Source organism: Geospiza fortis, unplaced genomic scaffold (genome assembly GCF_000277835.1).
Source record: "Geospiza fortis unplaced genomic scaffold, GeoFor_1.0 scaffold54, whole genome shotgun sequence".
Classification (NCBI taxonomy): Eukaryota; Metazoa; Chordata; class Aves; order Passeriformes; family Thraupidae; genus Geospiza; species Geospiza fortis.
This window is the reverse complement of record NW_005054301.1, coordinates 9,549,378-9,575,613: the sequence shown is the minus strand read 5'-3', so window position 1 is coordinate 9,575,613 and position 26,236 is coordinate 9,549,378. Positions and strand designations below refer to the sequence as shown.

General features: G+C 35.6%; 1 protein-coding gene across 2 annotated transcripts in view; it reads left to right on the top strand.

Moving 5' to 3' along the window:
• Positions 1–26,236, top strand: part of AKAP6 (A-kinase anchoring protein 6) — a 258,488-nt gene that overhangs the window by 102,734 nt on the left and 129,518 nt on the right. For both annotated transcript variants that reach the window (XM_031064172.1, XM_031064168.1), the window contains exons 5-7: positions 2,249–2,371; positions 17,869–17,965; positions 19,222–19,385. In XM_031064172.1, the coding sequence (XP_030920032.1) occupies positions 2,249–2,371; positions 17,869–17,965; positions 19,222–19,385 (384 nt within the window). The remainder of the gene's footprint in view (positions 1–2,248; positions 2,372–17,868; positions 17,966–19,221; positions 19,386–26,236) is intronic.

The window sequence follows — 26,236 nt, the reverse complement described above, 5'->3', positions numbered from 1 at the left end:
GGCATTCCCCGCTTCGCACTGGGGCCCGCAGCCCGCCTGGCCTGGGCGCTGAGGGGACACACGAGCCTGCTGGAGCTGGATGCTTGCGAGTGTCTGAGCACCAGCGGGAAGTAGCAGACATTGCAACACAGGCAGGTTTTGTGAGAGGACAGAAGTAACTCCGTGGCTAATAGTTGCCTTTTATACTGCTGCAAGCCTTCAGTGTTTCCAAGCACCCTTTTGAAGGCATACAGACATTGAGTACTGCCGACAGATGTTATACATGTCTGTCTCTGTAAAATACATGACGCATGTACAAGAGAGAGCCTTTTTTTTTTTTTTTTCTTTTTGCTTACCATATCACCTTGTCTCTCAAGGACAGCACGTTGCTAAAATGCAGGCAGAGATTTATTGGAGGGACAAGAAGGACTTTACTCCTCCTGCTCTTCTCCTCCTCAGCTCACGTCTCTCAATCCTCTGCCAGTCTGGCATCTCATGCCCTACTGTGAGCTGGAAGAAAGTAAGCAATGGAGCAAGGAGAACATCTTGCCCCTGCCCCTGTCTGTAGATTGACATGGGGGAACATAAATCCTGTGGTATGATAGCCTGCTGTTGGGAGACAGCAGATGTATTTGCCTTCATTACTTGCCCCAGAATAAAGGTGCGTTGTCTCAGTCACCATAGCCACTGGATTGCTTTCCCAGTCTTTTTTCCCCTCTTTCTGGAATGCCCTGGAAAATAGCCTACAATGAAACCTGCACAATACCAGTTTTCTTCCTTATAATGGTTTGATATACAGTGGATTCCATAAATAGAGACAGCAATAGTCTCCTTATCTTGAGGTCTTGTGGGGAGTCACATAAAAAAATTAAAGTCCTCAAAGTGCTGAAGTGGGTGCTGTCATGCCTGCAGTATGCACTGCAGCTTCCTACCAGACTCTAGCTTTGGTTTAGAAGCACTGCTGCTTCACCTCGGAGCCAAGAGTTGGTTGCTGGATCCTGATTCTTGGCAGTGCTGGACCAAAATGGCTCTTCTTCCTTGAATTTTGAAGGAAGTGTGGTTCTGCTTGGTCTTGGTTATTACCGTTGCCCCTATAAATAACATAGCTGTGCACCTACTGCTCAGACTCCTTTTTCTGACTTGTTTAGAATTCCAGTTTCATGTGCAACTTTGGAGAAGAGGATTTGGGCTTCTGAGACACTCAGGAATGTTTAAAAGTTCTATGCTTAGTTTGCTTTTAGCCATCTGAATGGACTAATAATTAGCAGAAATCATTTACTAGAGTAGGGAGACTGAGGTACTGAGTGTATATACTGAGTTGTTACCCAACTGGAAATTAAAATTTCCACTATGCTGGAAATTCATAGCTAATGACTAATAATATAACCAGTATTAGACCTAACTTAATCTAGTCTTACAACACTTGTAATAGATGCACATTCCTCTTCAGAGTTAATTTTCAGGGTGCTTATAAACATCACGGCCAGTTTATTCCATTTACTCTCTTGCTTTGTGGTGGATAAGACTTCGGTGAAATTATCTGTACTCAGTATGTGCTGATAGAATCATCCAATCATGTAAATTCAGGGGTACTATTTTTAATCAGACAATATAATTGGTACTAATCTTGAAATAAATGGTGCTCCTGAGAAGCAGGAGCTCCTGTCTTCTCCGGAGCACCATCTGTGTGGCTCAAATGCAATCAGCAATATTTATATTAAATGCTATATATTCTGCCTCATCTACTGTTTGATTTCCTCTCTCTGAGTCTCACGCTATGAACCAAAACAGGAATCACAACACCCAAGTTCTGACAAGTAATTTCTTCCCTCGGTCTGCTGTGTATACCTTGTTAATACAGCTTTGTTCAGTCCTTATGTCAACACTCAGTGCTCATACTAACCCAGTCTGCTCATTGCAAGGTCTTAAGCTCAATTTTCATTATAATTTCTATGAAGCTTTTTATATATCTCCCTCATATTCTCTAAAACTTTGCTGTTTTCTCTGTTTCATCACAGTCACATGGATCCCACATTGTCTTGTCCCAAAATATCACGTTGGATTACTCCCAGAAACACTATTCTGCTACTCAGTTACCAAAAGACCACTCTCTAATAATTTTGTTTGTTTGTTTGTTTGTTTTAGGTTGTAAGAGGTAAAATTTTACTCTTTTGGCTAAAAAATATAATAAAATTGAGCATACATTTTTCACATTGCCATTTTACTAACCAATGCTTTACTTGTACTTTCTTTTTTCTTACATGGTAAGGGGTTTGTAAGCAAGCTGGATGAATTCATTCGCTGGTTAAATGAAGCCATGGAAACAACAGAGAACTGGACTCCTCCTAAAGCAGAGACAGACAGCCTGAAACTATACCTGGAGACACACTTGGTAGGACAAGATTATACTATGATTGCTGTCTGTAATTGAAGTGTTCTGCTATGCTTTTTATTTGATTATTACTTTTTAATTACTAGTGTGCATCTATATTTTAATGTAAGGTTTGCAGCATTGCAGTTTATTTTAATGAAAATGCCAACAAATTATTTTAATGAAGATACCAACAAATTATTTTCTGTACTTGAAATATGTACTGATAGCTTTGTAAAAATTAAACTACTCTAGCTGGTAAAAAGGAAAAAAAAAAAGTACAGAAAATTAAGCTAAGAAATTTCCTCTCTTTCTGCCAAAATCGTAGGTTCTTACCAGTATGAAATGAAAGAAAATGTGGTGATAGCACTACTCTGAGCCAATGACCTAGACACCCCAGTTATATGAGACAGTGCATTAGCTGAGCCCACATGAGATCATAAACCCCCAAAGCTCAGCCTCATTTCCAGTCTCTGATAATATTATGGTAAAAAATTATTTGACAGTCCCAGGAAGTCATGTGATGCGTTACAGGAAAAAATGTCATCTTAATCCCTACCGTAATGCTGGAGTGACCATTATTAAATTAATCAAGTATACATCAACTACATATACTGTTAAAACCAAACTGAAAACTGTCTTTGGGGTTTCAGCTATGCAGAAAGCTCTCGTGTCTGTTGCTCTTAAACATTTCTGTTGTAGTAGTGCCTATGGGCAGTCACTGGATTAAGTGCCCATCGTGGTAGTCTATCAAATCTGGTATGAAGACGCTTCATTTTTTCTTATGTTGCAGATTTTGTTTTTTGTGGCAGAGTTCAGATTTTTGCCTTGCCTTCTGCACACGCTCAGTTCCATGATTCCCATTGTGTTTACAGGTGCTCTGAAGGCACAGAGCACGTTGTTAAGAGATCTCAGAAAAGCCATTGGTCGCTTCAATTTGTTTTCTTTGTACTCTGCAACATGAAACTTCTGATGAGAAGCTTTTATGAGTAGAATCACAATTTCCACTCTTGACTGGATAAAAAGAAACATATTCCAGGTAACAGGGCAATCATCAGGCTGAGTAACTTTCACAGTCAGTTTCGTTTTCCCTTTCTTCCATGGGGAGGAGCACGGTAGCTCATTTGCAGACAAATTACTTCCAGCTTTGCCATGTGGTTCTTGGGGAGGTAAGGCCAAACCTATCTATATCAGAACTGGAATGTGGAATAGTAGCTCAGAGGCAACGCCATCATTGCTAGAGGTAGTCCAGAAAAATGAGTATGTGGGCACCTGTACTTTCCCCTGTCAGTAGTTAGGCTCCCAGCTGCCCTCTGTCTATCTGGGCTAAGAAAATCCTCATACGCTTTCAGGATCATTATGCTATGAAGCAAGGTGCGAATTTCTTTTACTTCATTGCAGGACTAAAATATCTAAAGAATGGTTCAGTTTCTATTTTATATTTGATAATATTATAATTATTTTATGGCATCTATATCCAGTGAAAAACTCACTGCATAACTTGAAAAACCATACCTGAGTTTTGTTTCTTGGATTTCAGAAAATGTGTGCTATTATACTAGTTTCTACACAGCAGAAAATACAGGGCATTTTGTAGCATGGAAGATAGTTATTTGTATTAACTAGATTGTCAGCTTTTCAGTGGCTTTTATCTGTCAGACATCCTAATCTGTGTTTAAACAGAAGTATATGAACTTCAATTTGTGTTAAGCTCACTGTTGAAATTTCCCTTAGTTGAGCATTGTAAGGCCATGTTGATTGTGGCTTGTATGAGGGACTTATACTTCTCATTTTCTTCTTTTGCCAGTCAGGTTATCCATGTCAGACTCACCTAAGATATGCTGAAGTAAAGGATTTGGAACTTTACATGATTAGGTTCCAGACTTACAGGTTTATAATACAGACACTGGTAGGAAACTAGATGGGAAAACAAAGAAAATGTCTTGGTTGTTTCTATTGTAGTGCATCGACACCAGCATAACTCATAACTCTTTCCTCAGTGGTGCAGGTTTTCTCATCATAGAATGGGTGAAAACTTGAAGTAGTTGATTTTATTGGTAGGGATATGTCCTTAGCCTTTGGCACAGGGTCTCAATTCCATTAAATGTGATACTGTTTTCTTTGAAATACATTTGTTGTGACAACAAAATTTGTGTCATAAAGGGGGAATATTTTGCATTTATGAATGAAATATCTTTTGTCAAAATTTAAGAAAAGAAAATAACAGGAGCAAGAAAACACAAAAAATGTGCTTGTTCCCTTTGTCATTGGTTGGGAAAAGTTCTGCAGAGGTGACAAGGAGAAGGTTGTTGGCTTCTTCCAAATTTTCCAGTATGTAAAATTGTAGGCTGTCACTTTAGGTTTTTAATGTAAACTGTTGAAAAAGGTTTGAATTTTAAAATCTCTACCCACTCAGCCTTGCTTTTCTTCATCTTTGACATTTCAAGAAATGGTGCGGCACAGACACATAAATAGAGTGAGTTAAAAAAAAAGGCATCACAAGAAACCTACAGCATCAACTTATGAAAATCTTTGCATAAAGTAATGCTCATGTGAGGAGTCAAATCTCTTGAACAGGATGGCAATTCAAGTGTCATAGCATGACATCAGCTTAAATTGGTCCAATTCCCCAAATAATTATTCTTGTTAATTCTTATACCTGGCCTGGCAATACTGTCCACAAGGATGTTAATCAACACTTCGAAGCCCATGAATAGTGTTTTCTGTTGCTCTTGGCTCAGCAAGAGCTGCCTGCAGAGGTATCTCTGTAAGTGTCTGGTGGTCCTGCCTGGACAGCTCCTGAAACAGTGAAGCACGCTGTGATGAAGGTGGAAGGCAGCCTCTCCTCAATTTGGTCTTTTTTTTTCCGATTAGCTCGTCTGCACAGAGACTAGCTGGGGACTTCCTGGGCCACCAAGGGAATTCACAACTAAATGCACTGTGTGTGCGTGCAGGCACAGGCCTGATACTCAAATACACTACAATTATAACTAGTAACTGTAAGACCTATTGGAATTTCGTTCTTAAAATCACAGTTACAACTTACACGCCATAGATTTTGCCATGATGAGAAACATTTTGCTAAGGAGTATGATTTTTTTCTACAAACTGAAAGGTATTCTACATCTTGAATGCATGCTGTAATAGACAATCTTCAGCTTAGAGAACAGTTTTCTTGCAAATTTTAAAACCTAACTCCCTGATGTTGTGCAGAACAAAGGTTGCTATATGCTTCATTTTAGATAACACCAAAGCACAAATCTATAAATTGAAATGCTCTCAGAGATCCCTGAAATAGTGACTGAAATTATTCTTTCAATTTTACAGGTCTTCACAACTCAGTAATGTTGGTTAAACTGATTTGGGAGCTGTGTGCTTCCCATTCACATGGAAGGGCTGACATGGAGCAGCAACCCCTTGAACATCTGGCGCTCTGCAGGCAGCCACCCAAGCCAGCAGATGTTGAAAACACTAATATGTTTTCATAAAACAGGCATGTTTTTCAGTAGAAATCTACTTTTCCACAAAGGTCTCAGTCAGTCCTACTAGAGAGAAAATGAAGAAGGTTTTAAATTTTTTGAACAATTAGGCTAAAATCAGTTCCTAATGAAAAGATAGCTTCATTTGCCTTACCAAAAAGGAAGATGGTTCCTGATTCACTTCATCTTTTGTATCTCTTCTTTTCTGTTATGCTGATTCTTGCCCATTGGCACCCTGATCAAAATCAGCTGCTAGCACACTCTGTGCTTAGACTTAGTGGTATGCAAATCAGTTTTCATTAAAAACAATGTCCTGAAGGCAGCTTATGAGCTAAAAGCATCGGTCTAGGTGGTACCGCTGTGCTTGTGAAACCAAGCAGACTTTCTAACCAGCTTGACAAATAAGAGTACACCATGTATCTCTTGACCATTTTAGTTGGCCAAAAAAGACAAAACTTTATCCATGGCCTGATAAGATACATTGTTTTAGCACAGTAAAGAAGTAAACTAGCTGCTGCAAAGAACCACTGAGGAGAAGGTTTACACAAAAGGTACTATATTTATTTGCTGAGGCCTGGAACTTTTATAGTTTTAACTTTTTCCTTTGCTGCTAACACAGTACTTTGTGTTTTTGTTGCTGCACATCTCCTACTTTTGCAGTGTAGTGTGGTGTGCTTAGGTCATTGTACTAAGCCATTTCTGCGTCTGGAGTCATACTTAGGGCTAGGGAACACAAGATATTGAAATGGGATCCTGCAAATGAAAAATATAGTATCTTACACTTATTTAGATGCAACTTTTTAAATACTTCTTGCATTATTAGTAGATGTTGGCAAACTATTTTTTCAGTAGAGATAAAACTAATTAAGGTGAAGTCTTCTTAGGAATTTGGAATTAGTAGTCAAGCATTTTTCTCCATTTTTGTCCAGTAAGACTGTTCTTGCTTCTTCGAGAGTTTAGGCAAAAATATATATTCTGCTTAGTTGAAACTAGAATAGCAAATATTGTCCTGTAAAGACCACAGGTGGTAAGGATTGCAAGTAGTTATTGCAGTACAAAATGTGGTTTGGGTATACTAATTAATAATATCCATGAATAGTAATTTCTTAATTTTTATTTCAGATCCCTGTCAGTAATATTTACTCCGATTTAGTCACAAGCTTTGTGCCCCATTAAAATCCTTTTTAGCCCAGAATCAGTTCATTATATTAACCTTCTTAGTCACCATATTTACTTTACTTGTTAGAGTCTTAAAAATATCATAGTGCAAGCATCATTGGTATTTCAAAGCAAATTAGACAAGTTGATTCACACTAGCATTTCCTTCTGTACATAAAGATTCATCTCCATTCAGAACCAAATTCTTCTTAAGATACAGGGGGCTTGAGTTTTATTATCCAAAGAGAAATGAAATAAGAATTTTTCTGTCTCTGTTATAAATGTTTCTGGCCACATCATAGCTCAGCAGTTTCTGAGCTGAAAATAGCAAATGCCTTCATACAGAAAATAGATTGTATTTTCACTTTTAAGAAATTGTGTTGGTGGAGTAATGATGCCTCAGTGATAGTTCATGATACCTGATTGTCTGTTTGTAACAAGACTGCTATGTCTGAAAAAAAAATCATTCTCATCTCCCTGGAACATCTAATTTTCTGAAAAATGTCAGTTTAGAGAAGTATTAAATATCTATTCTTATTGAAAATAAGGTTAAATACACATGCCTTGGGCTAATCTACCAACTGTCTTTGTAGTAGCAGCGGTAATGGTAATTTTATTAAAGTTATTAAAGCTTCTGAAATGGCTAAGTTATGTATTGTACTTTTGCTATGTGGGAATTTCCAACGTGCATGGCAGCTAATTTAGATAATTTCCTCAAAATATAGAAGACTTTCTTCAGGATGATGGCACTAAAGAGTGAGCACCATGAGTGGCCTAATATTTTGTTTCTCTAAGGATTTGGATTTGAATTTGTTTAGCCTATTATTTGTTTGAATTTTTAAATTTTATGATGTTTTTTATCTTGAAAGGCATTTTGAGTGTGCATGGGTTCCTGAATGTGTGTCCTTTTCCATTGGAAACAGTCTGCAGAACTTACTAATAAGAGAGGTAGACTAAACTCAGCAGATTTCACAGGCTAATAAAATGATTTAATAGGATGTAAGACAGCAAACTTAAACAAACAGAATACAAGTATATTGTCAGTTTTGACTATTATTCAGCTTTCAAAATCTGTAAACCAAATAACCTCTATGTAAACTTTTCTGTTTCTTGAGTTAAAGCATAGGAAATGTTGCTGTCATTTCAATACATTTGGCTCTACCTGTATTATAGTCTCAACCCAGAGAATGTAAATTGCAGACTGTGGGAAAAATAGAGGTTTTGGAACTGTTTGGACTGTTCTTCAAATTTAAAGAACATTTTTGGTGAGTAAGGAGGAGTAAAAGCAAGCATATAAGAAAGAAAATCCAGGTATATTGCCCTTCTAATAACAGCACTGCTGTCCTGACCAATGCAAAAATACTGCATTTGATCTAAAGACAATTCCCATAAGGTCATGCAATGAAGAAGAGCTGACACAAATCTTTTCTTTGTAAAGGAGAAAGAGTGGGCCATGGTTATGATCCTAGGAGCACAGAAGTAGATCTATTATGATGTGGGTCAGTTATTACCATATATGTTTTTAATGAAGGAAGAGAATGTCCATTTACTGTCTTCCTATACACATAGTCCCACTCCAGAGGTTTGTTTTGTGCAAGCTTGTAGTATAAGAAATAGTTTCTTTGTAATTTTCCTAGAGACTTCATACTCTTAAGAGTACTACTTTTTTTTCTATCCTGTCTTTAAAATTTGTAGATACTTACTCTTTTGTAGGTATTTTGTACAGCTGCATATTAAAAGAATATTGCATTTACTTTGGTTTTTGATTGGTTTGAACCTTCCCAGGACAGTCTTTGCTACCCCCCAGACTTACACAGTTTTCTACAGGAAGGGGATAGGGCCCCATAGTAAAATGTAGGTCTGCTGGGCCTGCCTGTAACATATTGGTTGTTAAATATCTTCATGGACAACTGTACCAGCTTTTCTAGCTCTGAGAGCTACAGTCATCTCTGGACAGAGAAGGCATTAAACCAGAGGCAGAGCATATTAGGATGTCATCCTAAAATAGCTTTGCTTCTTCTACTGAAGGAAAAGGGAAATTGTAATGTTCAAAATCTGAACTCTCACTTGTGAGGATTTTGAAGTCTTGTATTCTAGATGTATGAAAACATAGTGTATGATCTGTGCCTCAAAAACAAATGTATTGCTTTCTTGTTTTGGTTTTTTTAATGCATGATGTTTGAGGTTTAAAAAGTTAGAATTCAGACTTTGGGAAATTTTTTAATTCACTTGCACTTGTTGGTAAATCTGAGCAAGGCAGGATAACTTGATTTAGTGGTGTTGCAAATGTTCACTCCCTCTCAATTCTTACTACCCAAAGCTATAAAATTTTTAGGTCCTGAGGTATCCCAGAAAGGAGATCCTGTAAGTCTGAGTAGTGAAAGGGATTCCACTGGGTCTGTTGTGTGTTTGGCCTGCAGAAGACATTATTTGCATATAGGAGATTCAGAGACTATAATAATACAATGAAATCAAATCACCATTATAAAACACTAGGCACTAACCTAAATAAGAAAATTTTAGTGAAAAGTATTTTCACATAAATTGTGACTTAGAAGCTTTGGAGCTTTGTGTATGACAACCTGGTCATGCTCTGTACACAAATTTATCATAATAATTTTTGAAACACCTTTAAAATTATTTGAAATTAATGTTTATTTTACTAATAAATTGCATCATGCTTATGTAGGAACTCTGTTAATTGTAATTTTTTTGACTATTAAAATGCAGACTATTGCCTGAAATTTTAGTATTGTTATGCTGGTATTATCAATATAGATGTAGTCAGTAATTTGGTTTTGGAAATGAAATTAAATTTATATTTATAACATTTGGAGATTGTAAATCATTAAAAAATATAATGCCAGCATCTCAAAGGACGAACAAGCCCACTTTCAGCAACATTTAAATAGCTGCCAAGAGCTATTGACCACTCCCATGGTTCTGTGCTATGTTACACAGAGGCATAATATCATTCACATTTTAAATACTCAAAGTAGCACACTTATTGTCTGTATTTTGGTGTTTGCAATGCCAAAGTATTCAGGAGATATACAGAAAATCCAGGAAATGAATGGAGGTTTTGATTGGTAAATATTTTTACTTGCATCTCCTATGATACTTTTTCTTAATTCTACAAATGAATTGGGTTAATAATCTGGGATTTTAATTTATTAGCTATATTTCGCTAAGATGGAATTTTAGTTCACCTTCAAATTGCGTGAAAACTTTTGTCTGTCCGTATATAAAACAAATTACATCTCCTTCATATTCCCCTGAAACTAAAATCTTTTGAGAACTGTTTTAAAACTACATAGCATTATTTAATTCCAGAGAGTTCTTTTTGGTCTGATAGTTAGTAAATTTAAATAAGATTTAAATATTATACAGGTGTAAGTTATTTTCCCCTTGGTAACTCCCTATTTGCCAGGGCTGCTATGCCCCATGAATTCATCTTTGGTTTTCAAAGCTGTTATCTCGTGGTTGGCTTTTTATTCTGCATGTGGTAGGGCAAAACAACTTGGACATATTTTGATTAGGTAGTTTTTTGGGCGTGGTGTCTCTGGGTAGAAGAGATGTACCTAGAAATGTGTAAGATAAGACAGAACAACAAGTCAGAAAACTGCTTTCTGCATATTTTTTTCTGAGTATCTCCAGAAGGCAAGAAATGATTAAGGACAATTGTATACAGAGGGCTGTGTGTGCAATTCGCCATGATTATGGCAACTTAGCAATTGTTTCACTGTATAGCAATTTTACCCATGCCAATTTCTGCCTGTGTTCTTCCCTCGTTGTCTCTTGATAATAGACAAATGGAGATTCAATTTAGGAAGCCTCATGTGAACTTTTTTTTTGACAATGAAATATGTTTGGACAGACACAATCAAAGAGAAATTTACATAGTGAAACACAGAAAAAATAAATTAGAGCTGGCAGCAGAAGAATTTAGGTGAATTTGAAACAAAAAATATCTACAAAAAGAGCCTCTATGTCTTCTAATTTGCAAAATAGGCGTCCTGGAGAATAGGGCTAACTATAATTTTTCTCAATATCTAAAATTATGCATTCAAAACTTGGCTGAGTTACCTAAAAGGTGGCAAGCACAATCAGGAGTAAGAAACAGAAACTGAGAGACCTAAAGCATTTAATGTGAGGAAGATTAGGTAATTCACATTTAAGTTGTAACAAAGGGAAAAGCCCCATTAATTGTTTAATACCAGTGTGGCAGAAGCTGTGACAGAGAAGAAAGGGGTGAGGTGATTTTACAGAAGTATGAATTACTAGGGGACTGCTGGAGTAGAGCCTGCCTCTGTATTTAGTTTTGCCCACCCAATACAAATTCTGTGGCCATGTGACAGTGCTAGGTTACTGCTCTGTCAGTGCATTTGTAGCCCTTACTCCCACATTTTTATCCAGTGTAGATTCAGTGGTCTCAAGGGATCCGGGCTTTCACTGTTTCCCTTAGGAGGTTATTATACAATTTAATAGATCTGACTTTCATGGGAACATTTCCTATTTGCCTTAAATTTTCTCCTTCTTAATGTAACTCCATTAGTCCCACCTACTATGCCTTCTGATACTGTACTAAGTCTTTTTTCTGCTTGGTGCTCAGATTCATGAAATATAAAACAGACAAAAGCAGACAGGACCTTTCTTTTAATCAACACTTTTTCTTGTTTATCTCTTATATGTTCAACCATTTCCACTTGTTGTTCACTAAACACCCAACAGTTTCTCTCCTTGTAAATGTGGCTGAATCCTCCCAGACAAAAAGTACGTTCAGATCAAGTGAAAGATGGAGAATGCATATGAATCATCAGAAGGTAAAATCATTCTCAGGGTTGCTATAGTTAGCTCATTACTATGCATTTTGATGCCAGAATTTTCAGTTAATATTATGTTTAGATGAATGATAAACTTACAGAGAGAAATTATCCGAACAGTCAAACCATCTTACATCTGATCCACATCTACAGTAGCACAATGCCCATATCACACGATGATTGTGGGATTTCAGTAGTGAAGTTCCCAGTTTTATGTCAATTTTAAAGGCATTGTATATTATGATCTGGTATTGTGAACCAACATAAGAAGTGAAATAGTTATTTTGCCCATTTTTATCTGCTTACAGCGGCCAGTGGAAAGAATTGCCTGCAGAGAAACAAAAAAAAAATTATCTTTTAAAGTCTTCTCATTGTAGCAGAGGATGGAAGACCAAATCTGCTTTCCACTAACTATTCACTCTTAAAAAATATCTAACAGTTTCCACTGGTTACAGAAGAAAATGCGTGGTCCATCTAAGACAAATGATGGTCATGTTGTGTTAGGGATTAGAGGTTTGTTTAGTATTTGGTGATAATTGGCCCCTTGGTCATCATTGCTATAGGGAAGGCATGTTCTTAGTTTCAGAAAGAGAAGAAAAAACACATAGTGGGTGCTGATGCTTCAGAGGAGGGTTCATCACGCTCTCCCTAAAAAGCAAAGGTAGAATCCCTGCTATTGTAAGACTCAACCTTGCCTATGGAGCTGCATAAATCATTTCCATAGTGCTTGTGTTCTTTCAGCAGGTGGAGCGTCAGTCAGATGAAAATGCAGCTTAAAAGAAAAGAAGAAAATTAAAAAATTCTTTGTAGACACCTAGGTTTTATGGAAAGCATGAACAAAGGAGACATTGACTGAAACCATTTCACATGTAATATCTAGTTCCCAGAAAAACATATCCTAGAGGCTTTACTAGAAGCTAAATGTATAACCATTTCTATGTTAATATAAGGACAACTTGCACAGTGGTTCTATTTTTGATTTACTGAATGTCATTGGAAGTTAGTAGTCAGAGATCTGAAAATACCGCTAGGTTATTACATGGCTTATTAGGTTATTAACTCAAATTATTAACCTAAATTATTAACTTAAATTCTTAAATAATAGGCACTGTCCAAACAGAGAATTTCTGTGTCATCAAAAATACTGAAGGAAAAAAGAAGAAGAAGAAGAAGAAAATAGCTGCCATTCCATGACCAAAAATTGAGTTCAGAACTTGATATCTTGGTATTTTGTAATAGCAAATTATTGGAAGGTAACTGTGCCAGGAGCAACACAGGTACTTGCAAAAGTAGCTCTATATTAAACATATGAAAATAATTTTTCAGGAGTTGTTTCAAGTCATATTCCCTTTAAGACAAATGAAGTGGGCATCCTGTATCTTTTCTACCAGCAACTGTTCCCATTACTCTAAATTTCACAATTGAATTATATCTGTCACAGTGAGTGTTATATTAAAAGTGCTACATTCTTAGCCAAATTATATGTGCAACTATGCCTAAATATAGAAGTCCATATTTCAGTAGTGTAGATTTCTCAAAAACACTAATAGGAAATTTTAAATTAATCTTCCTTTTTCAAATTCTGAAACCATAGAATCCAGGACAGTTAGATAATTTTTAATTGTCTGTACTATTGCTCTAAGAAATAAACATTCTAGAAACAGTAATATTATTCATAAAGGCATTTAAAAATATAAAACATTAACTTTAAGAAAATTCTCTTTCGGGGTACCCCCGTGCACCACGCATTCTGATAGTATACTGAACTGAGAAAATTAAGATATTTCTTTTAATACATTGTCTTAATTTGACAATAGGTGTAAACTGTTGTGTCATCCAAACTAACCTGTATTTATGTATGCATTGTAGGTTCACATGGTACCTAGTTGCTGATTTGTGTTTCAGAGACAGTACATTAGAAACAATCAACTGATACATTATGACTTGAAAAAAATCATGCCTATAGTAAGTCTCTGTGCCTCTGGAAACAAACAAACAAGTAAATTATAGTTATCTGTCCTTACTGCAGATATGAATAAGTAAAGACCCAGGTGTTTTACCAAATTATAAAGATTTTCTAAGAACAGAGGGGAAATGTTGCATGTCAGAGCTCAATATATGTACACAGTGTAGGATACCTACACAATAGAAGCATTTAAGTAGCTACAACCTAAATTTAAGTAGCTACAACCATCAAATAAATCCTATGAAGAACTTAAAATATTTTTTCCCCAATTTTTTTCCCCACAGTTTTTTTTCCCCCACTTGTACAGAAAAGTAAGGTATGAGGGAGAGATTATTATATAGCACTCTTTTATTTTTAGTGCTTTCAGAGTCCAGCATACATCAGGAGGTACTGCTTTTTTAACACATGGATGTTCTGCACTATTGTAATCTTCTGGATCAATAAGTTTCCTGAAAGTCAGGGGATGCCTTCATTTTATGGAGGCTGGGCTTCTTTGCCTCAAGCCATCAGCAGAAAATAGCACTCCTGGCACCTTGTATTTACCCTGTTGGTGTTTTAATTTCATTTATTATAGTTATGCAGCTTTTCTAAAATTGCATGATTCCTATCTCACTTTTCCTTTCTTGCTAAATAAGAGCAGTTGATAGTTATATATAGGTACATGGTGATCACAAAAAGTGAAGAGAACTTTGTAAGGAAATTTTGCTTGTTGCAGCTTGTAAACTACATTTTATACACTGTAGTTCTAGGGATGACATTAATGTGTTGTTTAAAAAGCTGCTGTCAGGCCAATGCACATGCATTTTCCATAATGTATACGTGCTCATGTGTGATATTTAGACTGCTCTATAGCTGCAAATGTGCCTGGAAAAATGGCTTTGATTAATTGACTTCCCTCCTCTTCTTTCCTCTCTTCACATGCAAAGGCTCCATTCATTATCAGGAAAGATCAGAGGAGGAGGGGAGCAGAGTACCTGGGTCACACGCTGTTAGAGTTACAATTTTCCAAATACCATAAGTAAACAGTAGGGAACAGGAAATATCCAGGATGGGAGGGGACTTCTGTGTTTGAAGGTCTTCCTTCATTCCAAATATTTGGTTCATTTTATCTTTAGCTGTGTAAATTTGCATTTCTCCATTGTATATACATGTAATACTTGTTACATCTTCAACTCCTGTCTTTTTCATGTGTCACATTTTCAACCTCTCAGGTATGAGAAACCTTGAGCATTGATTGAGGGCTATTCCTTCCACTGTTCCTTGTCCAGTTATTTTTCCTCAGGAAATGAATAGAAATTTTTTATATATATATATATATATGTATGTATAAAATTCTAAATTCAAGTTCATACTGCACTACATCAAAAACATTCACTTCTGTTTATTTATACTTATATGAATGGTTCTCTCCTTTTAATGTGTGCTGATTTTGGATGGGATAGAGTTAATTTTCTTCATTGTAGGTAGTATGGGGCCATGTTGCAGATTTGTACTGATAATACAGGGATATTTCAGTTACTGCTGAGAAGTGCTTGCACAGAGCCAAGGCTATTTCTGCTCCTTGTACCGCATCACCAGCAAGTAGGCTGGGGGTACACAAGGAGTTGGATACAGATGCAGCTGTGACAGCTGGCCCTGAGTGACCAAAGAGGTATTCCATACCATATGGCATTATGCTCAGTACCTAAATTTGCTGGAAGAAGGAGGAAGGGGGGGATGTTTGAAATGACAGCACTTGTCTTCCCAAGTCACCATTATGTGTGATGAAGCCCTGCTTTCCTGGAGATGGCGGAACCATGGGAAGTGAGAATGAATTTCTCATTTTGTTTTGTGTGTGTGCACAGCTTTTGCTTTTCCTATAAAATTGTCTTTATCTTAACCCACAAATTTTCTTGCTTTTACCCTTCTGATTCTTTTCCTCATCCCACTGAGTGGGGAGTAAGTGAGAGGCTGTATGTCATGCTTAGTTTCTGGCTGGGGTTAAACCATGACATGCTGCCTCACTACTGGGAAAAGTTTATTTCTGCTAAATTTCATGCATGTTTATGATGCTTGCGCCACTCCTAATTTATCCATAAAATAAGAATTTTGCACAAGGAGAATATTGCTAGTCAGAATATTGCTAGTCAAAAGTTTGGCCCCATCTTTATTCATCTTATTTTGCTTCTTCAGTGTAACGTTATTACTGCTTAATAGGTGCACCTGAAAATCAAGCTGTATTGTGGTATCTGGTGCGTTATGTTAAATGAATCTTTTCTAGGACAGCAAGTCTCTTTTTTTTTTCCTAATGAAAGAGAATACCTCATCTTTTCCAATTTTCCTATCAAACACATCCACATCATCTTGAGACACTGCCACATCCAGCTGCATCTATACTCAACTTCAATTATATGAAATTACACAACCTACTCTCAGGTCCTTTAGGTTCTCTTGCTGTGTGAGGCACACACATAGTGCATTTCCTGTGAAGTGCATGATTACAAACTATTCAGTACAAGCCTGTTTTAAGTAAACAGTAAATTAAATATTGTCAGTGCTTGTTCAGACACACTCTTATGAAAGAAAGAGAACTTGTCGATTTGGGTTCATAAAACTCTAGATTTAAGAAAGGGACAGACATAAACTAGGCATCTTTTTTCCTTTTTAACTTCTCTTGACTGCCCCAGTTGTTCAGGAGCCGGTACAAAACAGTGTATTCAGATGAACCTACAAGGAGAATTGGGCTAGTAAAAATGCTAAAGGTAGCAAAATTTCTGTTTATTGCTCTTTATTCGAATGGAAAATTCTCAAAAACATTCTGTCACTGTCAGGTACAATGCTGCCTGAAAAACTGTTAAGACTCTGAGCAACATGCCTTTTTCAAGCATGAAAAATTACAGTAGAAGCACCTTATTTTATTACTCTTCTGGCAATTTTTTTTTTTTTGCTATGCCAGTCAACCTGACTAGAAGGGCTAGGAAGAAAGAATATGGTTACTTTCTTAAGAATTGAGGGCTCTTGAGTATTCTGTGCTACCTAGCACTCCATTTCTATCATGGTCACTACCATTTGAAGTATAAAGTTTTATAAAAACCAGAAGCTATGAATGTGCACTTGCAAAGTCTCCTTTCATCTCTGCCAGTTAAGTTATTCCCAAGAGAAGGAAAAGCTCTTTTTTTCCAAGTGGTCAAATACTGTTTCCATTTATTCCGTAGACATTTCAAAGAGAAAATATGTTGCCTGTATGCATTTTAGGTCTGCACACAATTTATGATTAAATATGGCAAGTATCCTTTTCTCTATTGTATTTTGTTTCACTTTCTTACAGGCAAGTATAGTGAGAAGGTCTGGAAAATGGTTAAAAAATTTATCTGAGTTATCATTGATGTATTAAATAGCATAACATATAGTAGATAATGTTTCTGGTTCCTTTATTACTAGATCTTAATACAATTTGTAAAAATAAAATAATAATTAAAAAATAAATAAAATATTTTATTGACTGTTAAAGCAGAGATCCTTTCCAGACTACTAAAAATATTAAGAAAAAAAAAAGTTTGAGAAATAGTTGCTTTACAAAGTAAGGCAGAGATCTAAAGCAGACTGATTTTTTCTTTGAAAATGGATATGAGCGTTAACTCAAGAACACAATATTAATAGATTTGTATAAATGCACATAAGGCCAATATATTCAATGTTGTAATTTTTTAATGGTTTCATAAATAGTGCTATCACCAACATTTCAAAGAACTCTGAAAAAAACAGAGCTCATATGTGGTGGCATAAATTTCGTGTATTTTATAGAACACTGTTACTCCAGATATAGCCTACGGGTTGTGACTTTTCATAAAACCTAATGAATGTCTAGATTTGTCAGCTGTTTCAACACAGATGCACTTTGCTGATCTAATGGAAACATTTTGAGCCCAGATCCAAAATATCAATAGCTTTTAGTATCACAAATTAGTTTGGCTATTGAGTGAATTGGGATGTGGTTCTTGATAAAAACCAGCAAGTAATTGTGTATGTCTGTTTTATGATAACTGCCTCTCCAATGTCTGATGCTGAGGTTTTTTTCCCCCTCTCTCTTTTTTTTTTCTTTTATTTCTGCAGAGTTTTAAGTTGAATGTAGATAGCCACTGTGCTTTGAAAGAAGCAGTGGTAGAGGAAGGACGCCAACTTCTTGAGCTTATTGTATCTCACAAATCAGGTAAATCCTTCTGAAATATTGCAAGTCTTTATGTCTCCAGACTATTAAAGAATGAAGAAGCATTGCTGTAAATTACTGCATATATTCACTTCCTTATGTATTATTAATATTTACATTATCAGATTGACCTTCAAGATTTATAAATGTTTCATATACTGCATACAATGCAGTGATACTTATAAAATGAAATACTGCCTGCAAATAGTCTGTTCATTTTATTTTGGCCTTGCTGTTCGACTGAGTTTCAATTGAAATCACATCACTGAAAACTTCTCACTGACATATCCTTTGATGTAGGTGCTATGGAAATAACATTAAGATAATGAACTAGGATTTCAAATATATATATGTATTTACATACTCTGCATGAGTAATTGCATTGGTAAAGCTTTATTTTACCACTTAAACTAATTCTTACATTGATTTAAATATATTTATGAGGACTAGATTAAAATTAAAAATACCTTTTTCCTTTGGTTAGGCTTGTCTTTTTCTTCAGAGGCCTTAAATTAAGAGTAGGGAGAGAGATATTCTGATTTCCCTTTATCCCTACCACCTCCTATATTTTTAGATGTTTGCGTGACTTGTCTGCTAATAGGGTTTTAATCAGCATATACTGCTGTGGAATGCCATCTTCATTTTGGCCTGCTTAACATGCTTTTCATCCAGGTTGAAGTTATTCTTTACTGTTTTCTCATCATGTTATATGTGCCTCTATTGTTTCACAGCATCAGCCATATCTGTGTAACATGAAAGCTATAGGAAATTACTGACTTCTGTGTATAGTTCCAAAAAGATAGAGAAGCCATAGCTAAGGAGGGTAGTGTATGTCATCACAGATGTAGGAAATGGTTACGTTTAAATTACAGGAAATATTTAAAGGAGTTGGAGGTCAGGAAAATGTCTTTGGAGGATTACAAAATGTTTCAAGACAAAGACTGGATATTAGAGGGAGAGATTTCTCTGCAGTGTTCCCTACTGCAGAGAAATGACAGTTTATATGGAATTTTTCTCTTGAAATTGTCAGCTGAAACTCAATCAAAATTTAACATGATGGCTAAAAGAAGTGTTCATCTCTATAGCATTGTTTGAAGGATGGATAATAGTAAAGCTTGGATTTTTTAATGAGAAAACACATTAAAACTTTTGTTGCGTTTATTATTTTAAATGTCCTGCTAATTATTTGAATAAAGGGCAATATTTAAAGATGCTGTTGAGTTTACAGCTTTTATTTTTCCCCCTTCATTTTGGAGAAGGACTGAAGGACATGCTGCAGATGATTGCAAGTCAATGGAAGGAACTACAGAGGCAAATCAAACGGCAACACAGCTGGATTCTTAGGGCTCTGGATATCATCAAAGCAGAGGTACTGGCTACTGATGTGTCTGCAGAGAATGAGGAAGGGACTGGGAGCCCTAAGGTAAGTGGCTTGAAGTTTGCCTTATTTCCTCTTATTTCCGTCTTCTTTTGAACTAGGCACCACTGAAGTTTTCTTTCCACCCTAAGGCTTTTCATTTCTACTGGGTAAACTTTTTTTTTTATAAACAAAATGAAATGCCTTACTCTGAAAAAATAAAAAAAACCTTAGAACTTTCAAGTTTTCCAGCAAGACCTGTCTTATTGTGTGTAGAGGGGCATGAGGGGGAACATAAAACATTTAGTAAACAAAACATAAAGCATCTTTAACATGAATAATCAGAATGCTTTTAAATTGTTTTGTTGCAACTATAAATCACTATAATCAGTGCAATCACTCAGCTCTGACATCCATTAGCCGCTTGGTTACAGCAAATTAACAAAGAGGAGAGAAAGTGATTCATTATCTCATTCCTGTTAATGACTATCAGATGCATTGCTTAATTAGGGGATGGCCATTGTAGTAGGAAGAAGGTCATATGCCTTTCCACAAATCTTTTTGCTCCAGGTTTAAGTCGTCCATAATAGTGCTTGTGTTGAATACAAGCACTTTAAGAGTAAGTTATTGACACCTGTCATAATTTTGTGGATATTAATTATTAAAGAGGGCTATAAGAGTTACCAGTTGCCAAACCTAGTGTTTGTAGGAGCATTTTAAATACAGACCATACTTATTCAAATAGATGCAAGCAGTGCAGGGATACTGTGCACAATAGAAACTTCTGGTTTAGGCTCCATGATCTTTCATCACCATCAATTGTAAGCAGAGCTGTTCCTTAAGCAAAGAACGTGCAGTAGAACAATCCAGTAAGTCAATATCTTGACACATATCTGGCTGAAATGTTTAGAAAAGTTCATGGCTTCTCTTTATGGAAACAACAGAGGTTGTTGTGCTGAGTGGATTTTCTGGTTCTGATGCTAGACAATTCTTAGCATTGGTATTCAGTGCTTCCAAGAGAGTAGTTTGTTGAGTGACTCTTGGCTATGATTATATGAAAAGTTCTGGTGATTTCTTACTACAATTCTACATAGCAAGAATGGTCTTGGAGATGGAGGAAGAATCAAGGAGAAAAATGAAACAAAAATACAGGAAAATACATATATGCAGGAGACAGAATTTGAACTGATATCCCTCATCACTTGCATGATGGAAAGTGCTCCTAGGCCATACAGCTCCTCCTTTATGAAGTAGGTGGTGGAGAAATGCTTGATTTCCTAATGGGATCTGTTAAACTAAACAGACTAGCCCAAAGCTGTTTTTAGCCTGCCAGTAATATGATCCCAATCTCTGAACATTTTGACTCATCTAAGTCAACGTGGCCAAACGTTTAACAGCTTAATCAAAATTATCATGTAATAAGTATTCTAAAATCCAGCTGGATTTTGCGATAAAAATTGTGGAATCCCTAGCTTGGAATGATTATATTCAAATATTTGCTTGAAAAGAGAGAAATGGAGGCAGGGTTTATACTGCAGTAAATTTCCCATATAGATAGGGGATAGCTCCTTGCCCTGTGCTTTTTATCATAGAGATAGGAAACTGAAGAAATGCTTTTTTTTGTTTGTTTAGTTTGGTTTGGGGGTTTTGTTTGTTTGGTTTTGTTTGTGCCAACAAATAAATTTTAAAAAAAGTAGACCAAAAAAAGAGATCAAACTAAAAATATTTGCAGGTTATTTCAGTGATTCTTGTAAGTATGCGCAATAGAGTGGTTGAATACCATCTACTTCTTCACACTAAAAGATTAACTAAAACTAAAATACAGCTAATAATATAACTGCACATTTCAGTTTGTACTGTTTCAAAAACCAAAAAGAGCCCAAGAAGTGTAATAGAAAATTGAAAGATTATACCTAGAGGGTATTTTTATTTTTGCCTTTTTTGAGAAACTACAGGAAGAGTGTTGGTGTTAGAAATCTGTAAAGAAATAGGAAAAGGAGGAATTTCAAAGACCCTAGGAAACTTTTCCCTTAGGACTTTTTAAAACATGTTTTCATAGCACTGTGGCATCTTTAATGAGATAAGTGAAGAGTGAGAGGGGGAAAGGGATGCTCTGAACTCTAGAAATATATTGTCAAGATTTGTAGTAAAGAATTCAGATTTTGCTTAGGAAATTTTTCTCTTTTTTTTGTATGTATGTTTCATAGTGGGTTAGAGTGATTGCCATAGAAGATTTAGAATTGATTTTAAACATTTCTGATACCTAATCTCTTCTAATATATTGTGTCCTCTGTAAAATCTTAGGAAAACAGTGAGTTCTTTAAGTATTTACTAAAAATATTTTTCAGTCATTTTTATAAATGAAGAATTGATGCCTGTATTCAGTTTACATTGAAGGATATAAAGTTTTGCTTTCTTCCTCTTTTGAGAAGTGCCTTTAAAAATGACACAGTCCAACAAGTACTGATCTAACAATATGAGTAGCACATGAGATGTAAAATACACATTCTGAGTTTTGATTCTGAATCTTGAGAAAACTTAGCTGCAGTGTATGTTTTCTTTTGATAGAAATCAATAATATTCTAAAATATCTGGAATATAGGAGGAATGGTTTTATATATGTGCATTTTTCATTTTTTCACTTTCTGAAGATGTCTGAGACCACTTGTTTTGTAGGTGATCTCTTAAATTGGGTCACTTCTCCATCACAAAAGGACTACTAGAACAGTATTGCTTTAAATAAACAGTACAGAGTGGTATTGAAAAACAACACGATTTACTTTCATATCTAGTGACTGTGAGTGTAAATACCCGAATATTACCTTGATCTATTTAATTCATAGTTTGTTAGAAAAGTTCATTGCTTTCTGAAGAACCTGCAGATTTGTCTTGTAACTGATGTCCTTTAAACACATACAAGTCTTAATAGCATTTGCCCATTGTACACATTCTTCTTCACTGAACATTGTATGGATTAATATTCTTAGTGTCATTTGCAAGTTCTGCTCTCAGCATGCATTTGTACAGTTAGTTCATTACTATGATTTTGAGATCTGGATATCTTTGTTCTGCAAGTAAATGTTTGAGTTAAGTTTTTTGGGGTTTTTTGGTAACAGTTCAGAATATAACATCAGAACTTAAATGCTGGTAGGTCAAAAGAATAATGGTATACTCTGCAAATACACACAGTCTGTACTTCTGGACATTTTTATTTCCCGAATAATTGCTTTATTACTGAAGCACACTTCTTGTTTCCCATTCCAGCTTCAGAAAACTAAGCATGCAAATGGTTAAGGCACTGGACTTAATACACAGAACATGGAAATCTGACCCAGTTGTTCTAGGTATAAAAGGTCTTGGGAAGAAAGTCTGAACTGTAAAATGGACTTGTCAGTGGGTTAATGATAGAAACAGTCAGGATTTGAAGAGTATCCTCTTTGGAGGAAGAGGTAAAAAACTGCATTTAACAAAATAAACTCAAAGTCACAGGAATAATAGGTGGCTCAGGAACAGAATTTGAAGTGGTTAAAAAATCTTTATATAAAGGGAAAAAGAAAACCTGTGTAATTTCCTCTTGATATGTAATTAAACATCACACACTTCCAGGATCATTTCCCACTTAGTTGCATATAATTTTACAGCTTTTGCAATCATTCTAAACAAACAGTCTTCAGTACACAGAAAAGTGATTTTCATTTAAAAATTGAAAACTGGTGAAGCTGTTTAGTATCGATCACTGTTTGGGATTCTGGGAATGCTGCTTCACAGACAGGTTTATAGTGACACTGGTCTCAGACCTAGTGGGTGGACTAAACACCACAGCTCGGAACAGTTATATCCTGCTCAATCTTTTCATACAAAGATGAATTTGCGACATGGGCAGCAAGGCAGAGCAAAGTTTAGAGAATGGTAACAGTCTTTTCTTTGTTACTTCAGACTTATAATTGTTCTAACCATCTAATCAGGCTGCTATGACTGCCACATTTAGATTAATACTTTTATGTAAAAGGAATATACAAATGAAGTGTTTTGGCATCTTTGTGATTAGTGCAGAGAAATATCATACTTGTGGGTAGATAATTTTCTTTTACTCAGTGTCTTTTATCAGTTCTGTATTTCATGAGTGTGGTCATGGGCTGTAATATTAAAAGCAACATACCAGTATTTCTTTCTGTTGTCTTTCATTGTTTTAAAACAGGGAAAGTTTATTACTGACACAGATTTAAATATTATCAACAGATAACAGAGACTATGATTTCAGAATCTAATATTTTTACTTACAAAACCACTTTGAAAACTGGTGACCGATATATGCAATTGGTGTATTGCATATATTATTGTAGTGGGTAGTGCTTTGAAGTTTTCAAATGGCATATGTAACTGGCCTTCATTCTCTTCTCCTTGACTTGCTTCTAGTGGAAGGGCAGGAATAACAAATGCTGGAAAGATCATTTTACTTACCTTGCTGGAGTTACTTAGATTGCAGCAGAATTTTAGAACTTTACATCTCAAACTGGATTTGTTTATTTAACTTACAGTCTCTCTCTATTTTTCTACATGCAAGAACTCAGGATCACACTTGTGGATTAAATCCTGTGTCTCATGTTTATAATACTATGGAATAAAATGTCAAATAAATAGCTTTTACTTATTCAGTAACAATTTGAAAAAATAATGAAATGGAAATAAGACTTTCATCTCTGATGTACAGACATATGGAAAGGGCTTTTCATCTGGTGATACACATGCCATTCTGGTCTATTGTCTCATGGCTTAATCGAGTCTTTTTTTTTGAAAAGAAATGTACAAGAAAAGTTGGTATTTGTGCTTTAGAAGAAGTAATTTTTTCCTCTAATGTGTCCATAATGAGCAACATCCCCATCTAAATATAAGAGAGTTTTATCTCATGAGTGGAACACCTCATAGATGAGACATTAAACTGAAGTTCTAACCACCTTTACCCAGGCTTGCTTCCAGTATCAGTAATTACCATCTGCCACCTTAATTCTTTGCAGTTTCAGCTGAATGTGTTAGTCTCTTCTGTTCAGAACAACTGATAGTCTCGGGCACAGTTAAATAGTTGTTACCTTTCACTGGTGAAAACAATGCTTTATAATATCCTGCAATGTATTTCTATGCTGAAGAGTATTGCAGCAAGTCCACAGTTCACCATTCACTACTTCAAAGATGGTAATAGGGAAGTGCTTTCTTTTAATTAGAATAGAAGGCTCTGATATGCTGCCATTGAGGCATAGTCTCATATTGTTGAATATTTAAAATGCTATCTGTACATAAATACTATTATTGTACCTAACAGATGAACAGTTTAAAAGCCTTCATGTGACATTTCAATTCTGAATCTGGAAACTTTGGAAGTCTAGAATAAAGATACTGTCATCTCAGTCATAAGTACAAATGATGCTATTAATTCTGTTGTAATAGGAAAAATTAATTGCAGTTACAGTTTTGCTTGCCTTTAGGTATTTAATTATATGACATTACAGTAGTCTTGATTTGTCAGCATCTTTGGTGGGGATTTGAACCATGTATGAGTTGGCCAACGAGATGAAAAAGGTAGTGGTATTTACGAAATCCTTCTATAAATCAACAGACATAATTTTGGTTTTGCCAGGAATAAGCCTGTCCTTTAGTGCTTTTACTGGAGTATGCAAAACATGACTGAGTTCTTTTGATATTAATTGTTATCCAAATACAGGATTGAAAACATTCATTAAGAATTTCCAAGCTAATCAAAACAGCTATGTTGATGTAACAATGATAAGAACATAAAAAGGAAGCAAAAGGAAGTAAAGTTTGTGTCTTTTAGCACAGTTAGACACTTCAAGTTCCTTCATTTTCTAGTTTTTACTACCTTGCTTTGTAAGTTATGTAATTTTAATGTTACAGACATTATTTAGACTGTGCACAGACCTAGCTATCATTGTAACCAAAAGTATCTCCAAAACGGATTTGAGAGCATGACGCCATAACTCTGCACACCATTTTAGAGTGGAAGAGTAAAAGGAAAGAGAAAGATGGTTTAAAATAAGTTTAGAAGGAGAAACTAGCATTGCTAAAAGGAGAATCTGAATATGGATATTGAATGGGACTGATTTATAGTGAGTCTTTGTTGAAGAAACAAGACGAAGGGGATCTACTGAAGGATATAAAAGATGTGACTGGCACCTGAGTAGAAAAGCTTTGTTAACTGTAGTACTGTCTCACACTCAGAATTAGCTGAAATATTTTGTGTGATAATTTAAGTACAGATAGAAAGAAAACAGAGTTTTAGTACTATTTAGTATCTTTCTGGTACAGGGCTTTTTATTGGTAAAACCAGTGTCTTGACAATAATGTGTGACTCATCATATTTTGAAGCAAAATTTTCTTCAACTAAACACAAGCTTTCAAAAACCCAGGCAAAGCCAAAGTAATCAGGTAATCTCTCATGTACAGAATGTTTCCTTTAAGCTTCTAAATGTGTATGGTCTTAAGTTGATGTTTCGTACAGAATATTATTTGTAAAACTGCCACGATTCTTCTGTCTTGTATTTTATATCTATCCTTGAGTAAAGGAATTATGTAGTTGAACAAGTTCTTGCTTTGTTAAAATGCTTTAACTGAGCTAGTAATTTTTAGGGTATTTTACATTTCCAAGCTGATAAAATATGAATTTTTGTGTCATTAGACCATGGCCTTTTTACCAAACATAGGCATAAGCAAACTGAACCTTAGTTAGCTCTTTTACAAGGGCTTACTCCTCAACACACCCTGAGAGAAGCAGGGGTCAGAACTATTGTTCCTTTTTGCAGAGGGTGATTGTTGCATTTCATATGGCTGTTCATAAGGATTTGCACAGCTGAGATCTTCCAGGAAAGGCTGTAAATCAAATTATGCCATAGGTATTCTCCCCTTTG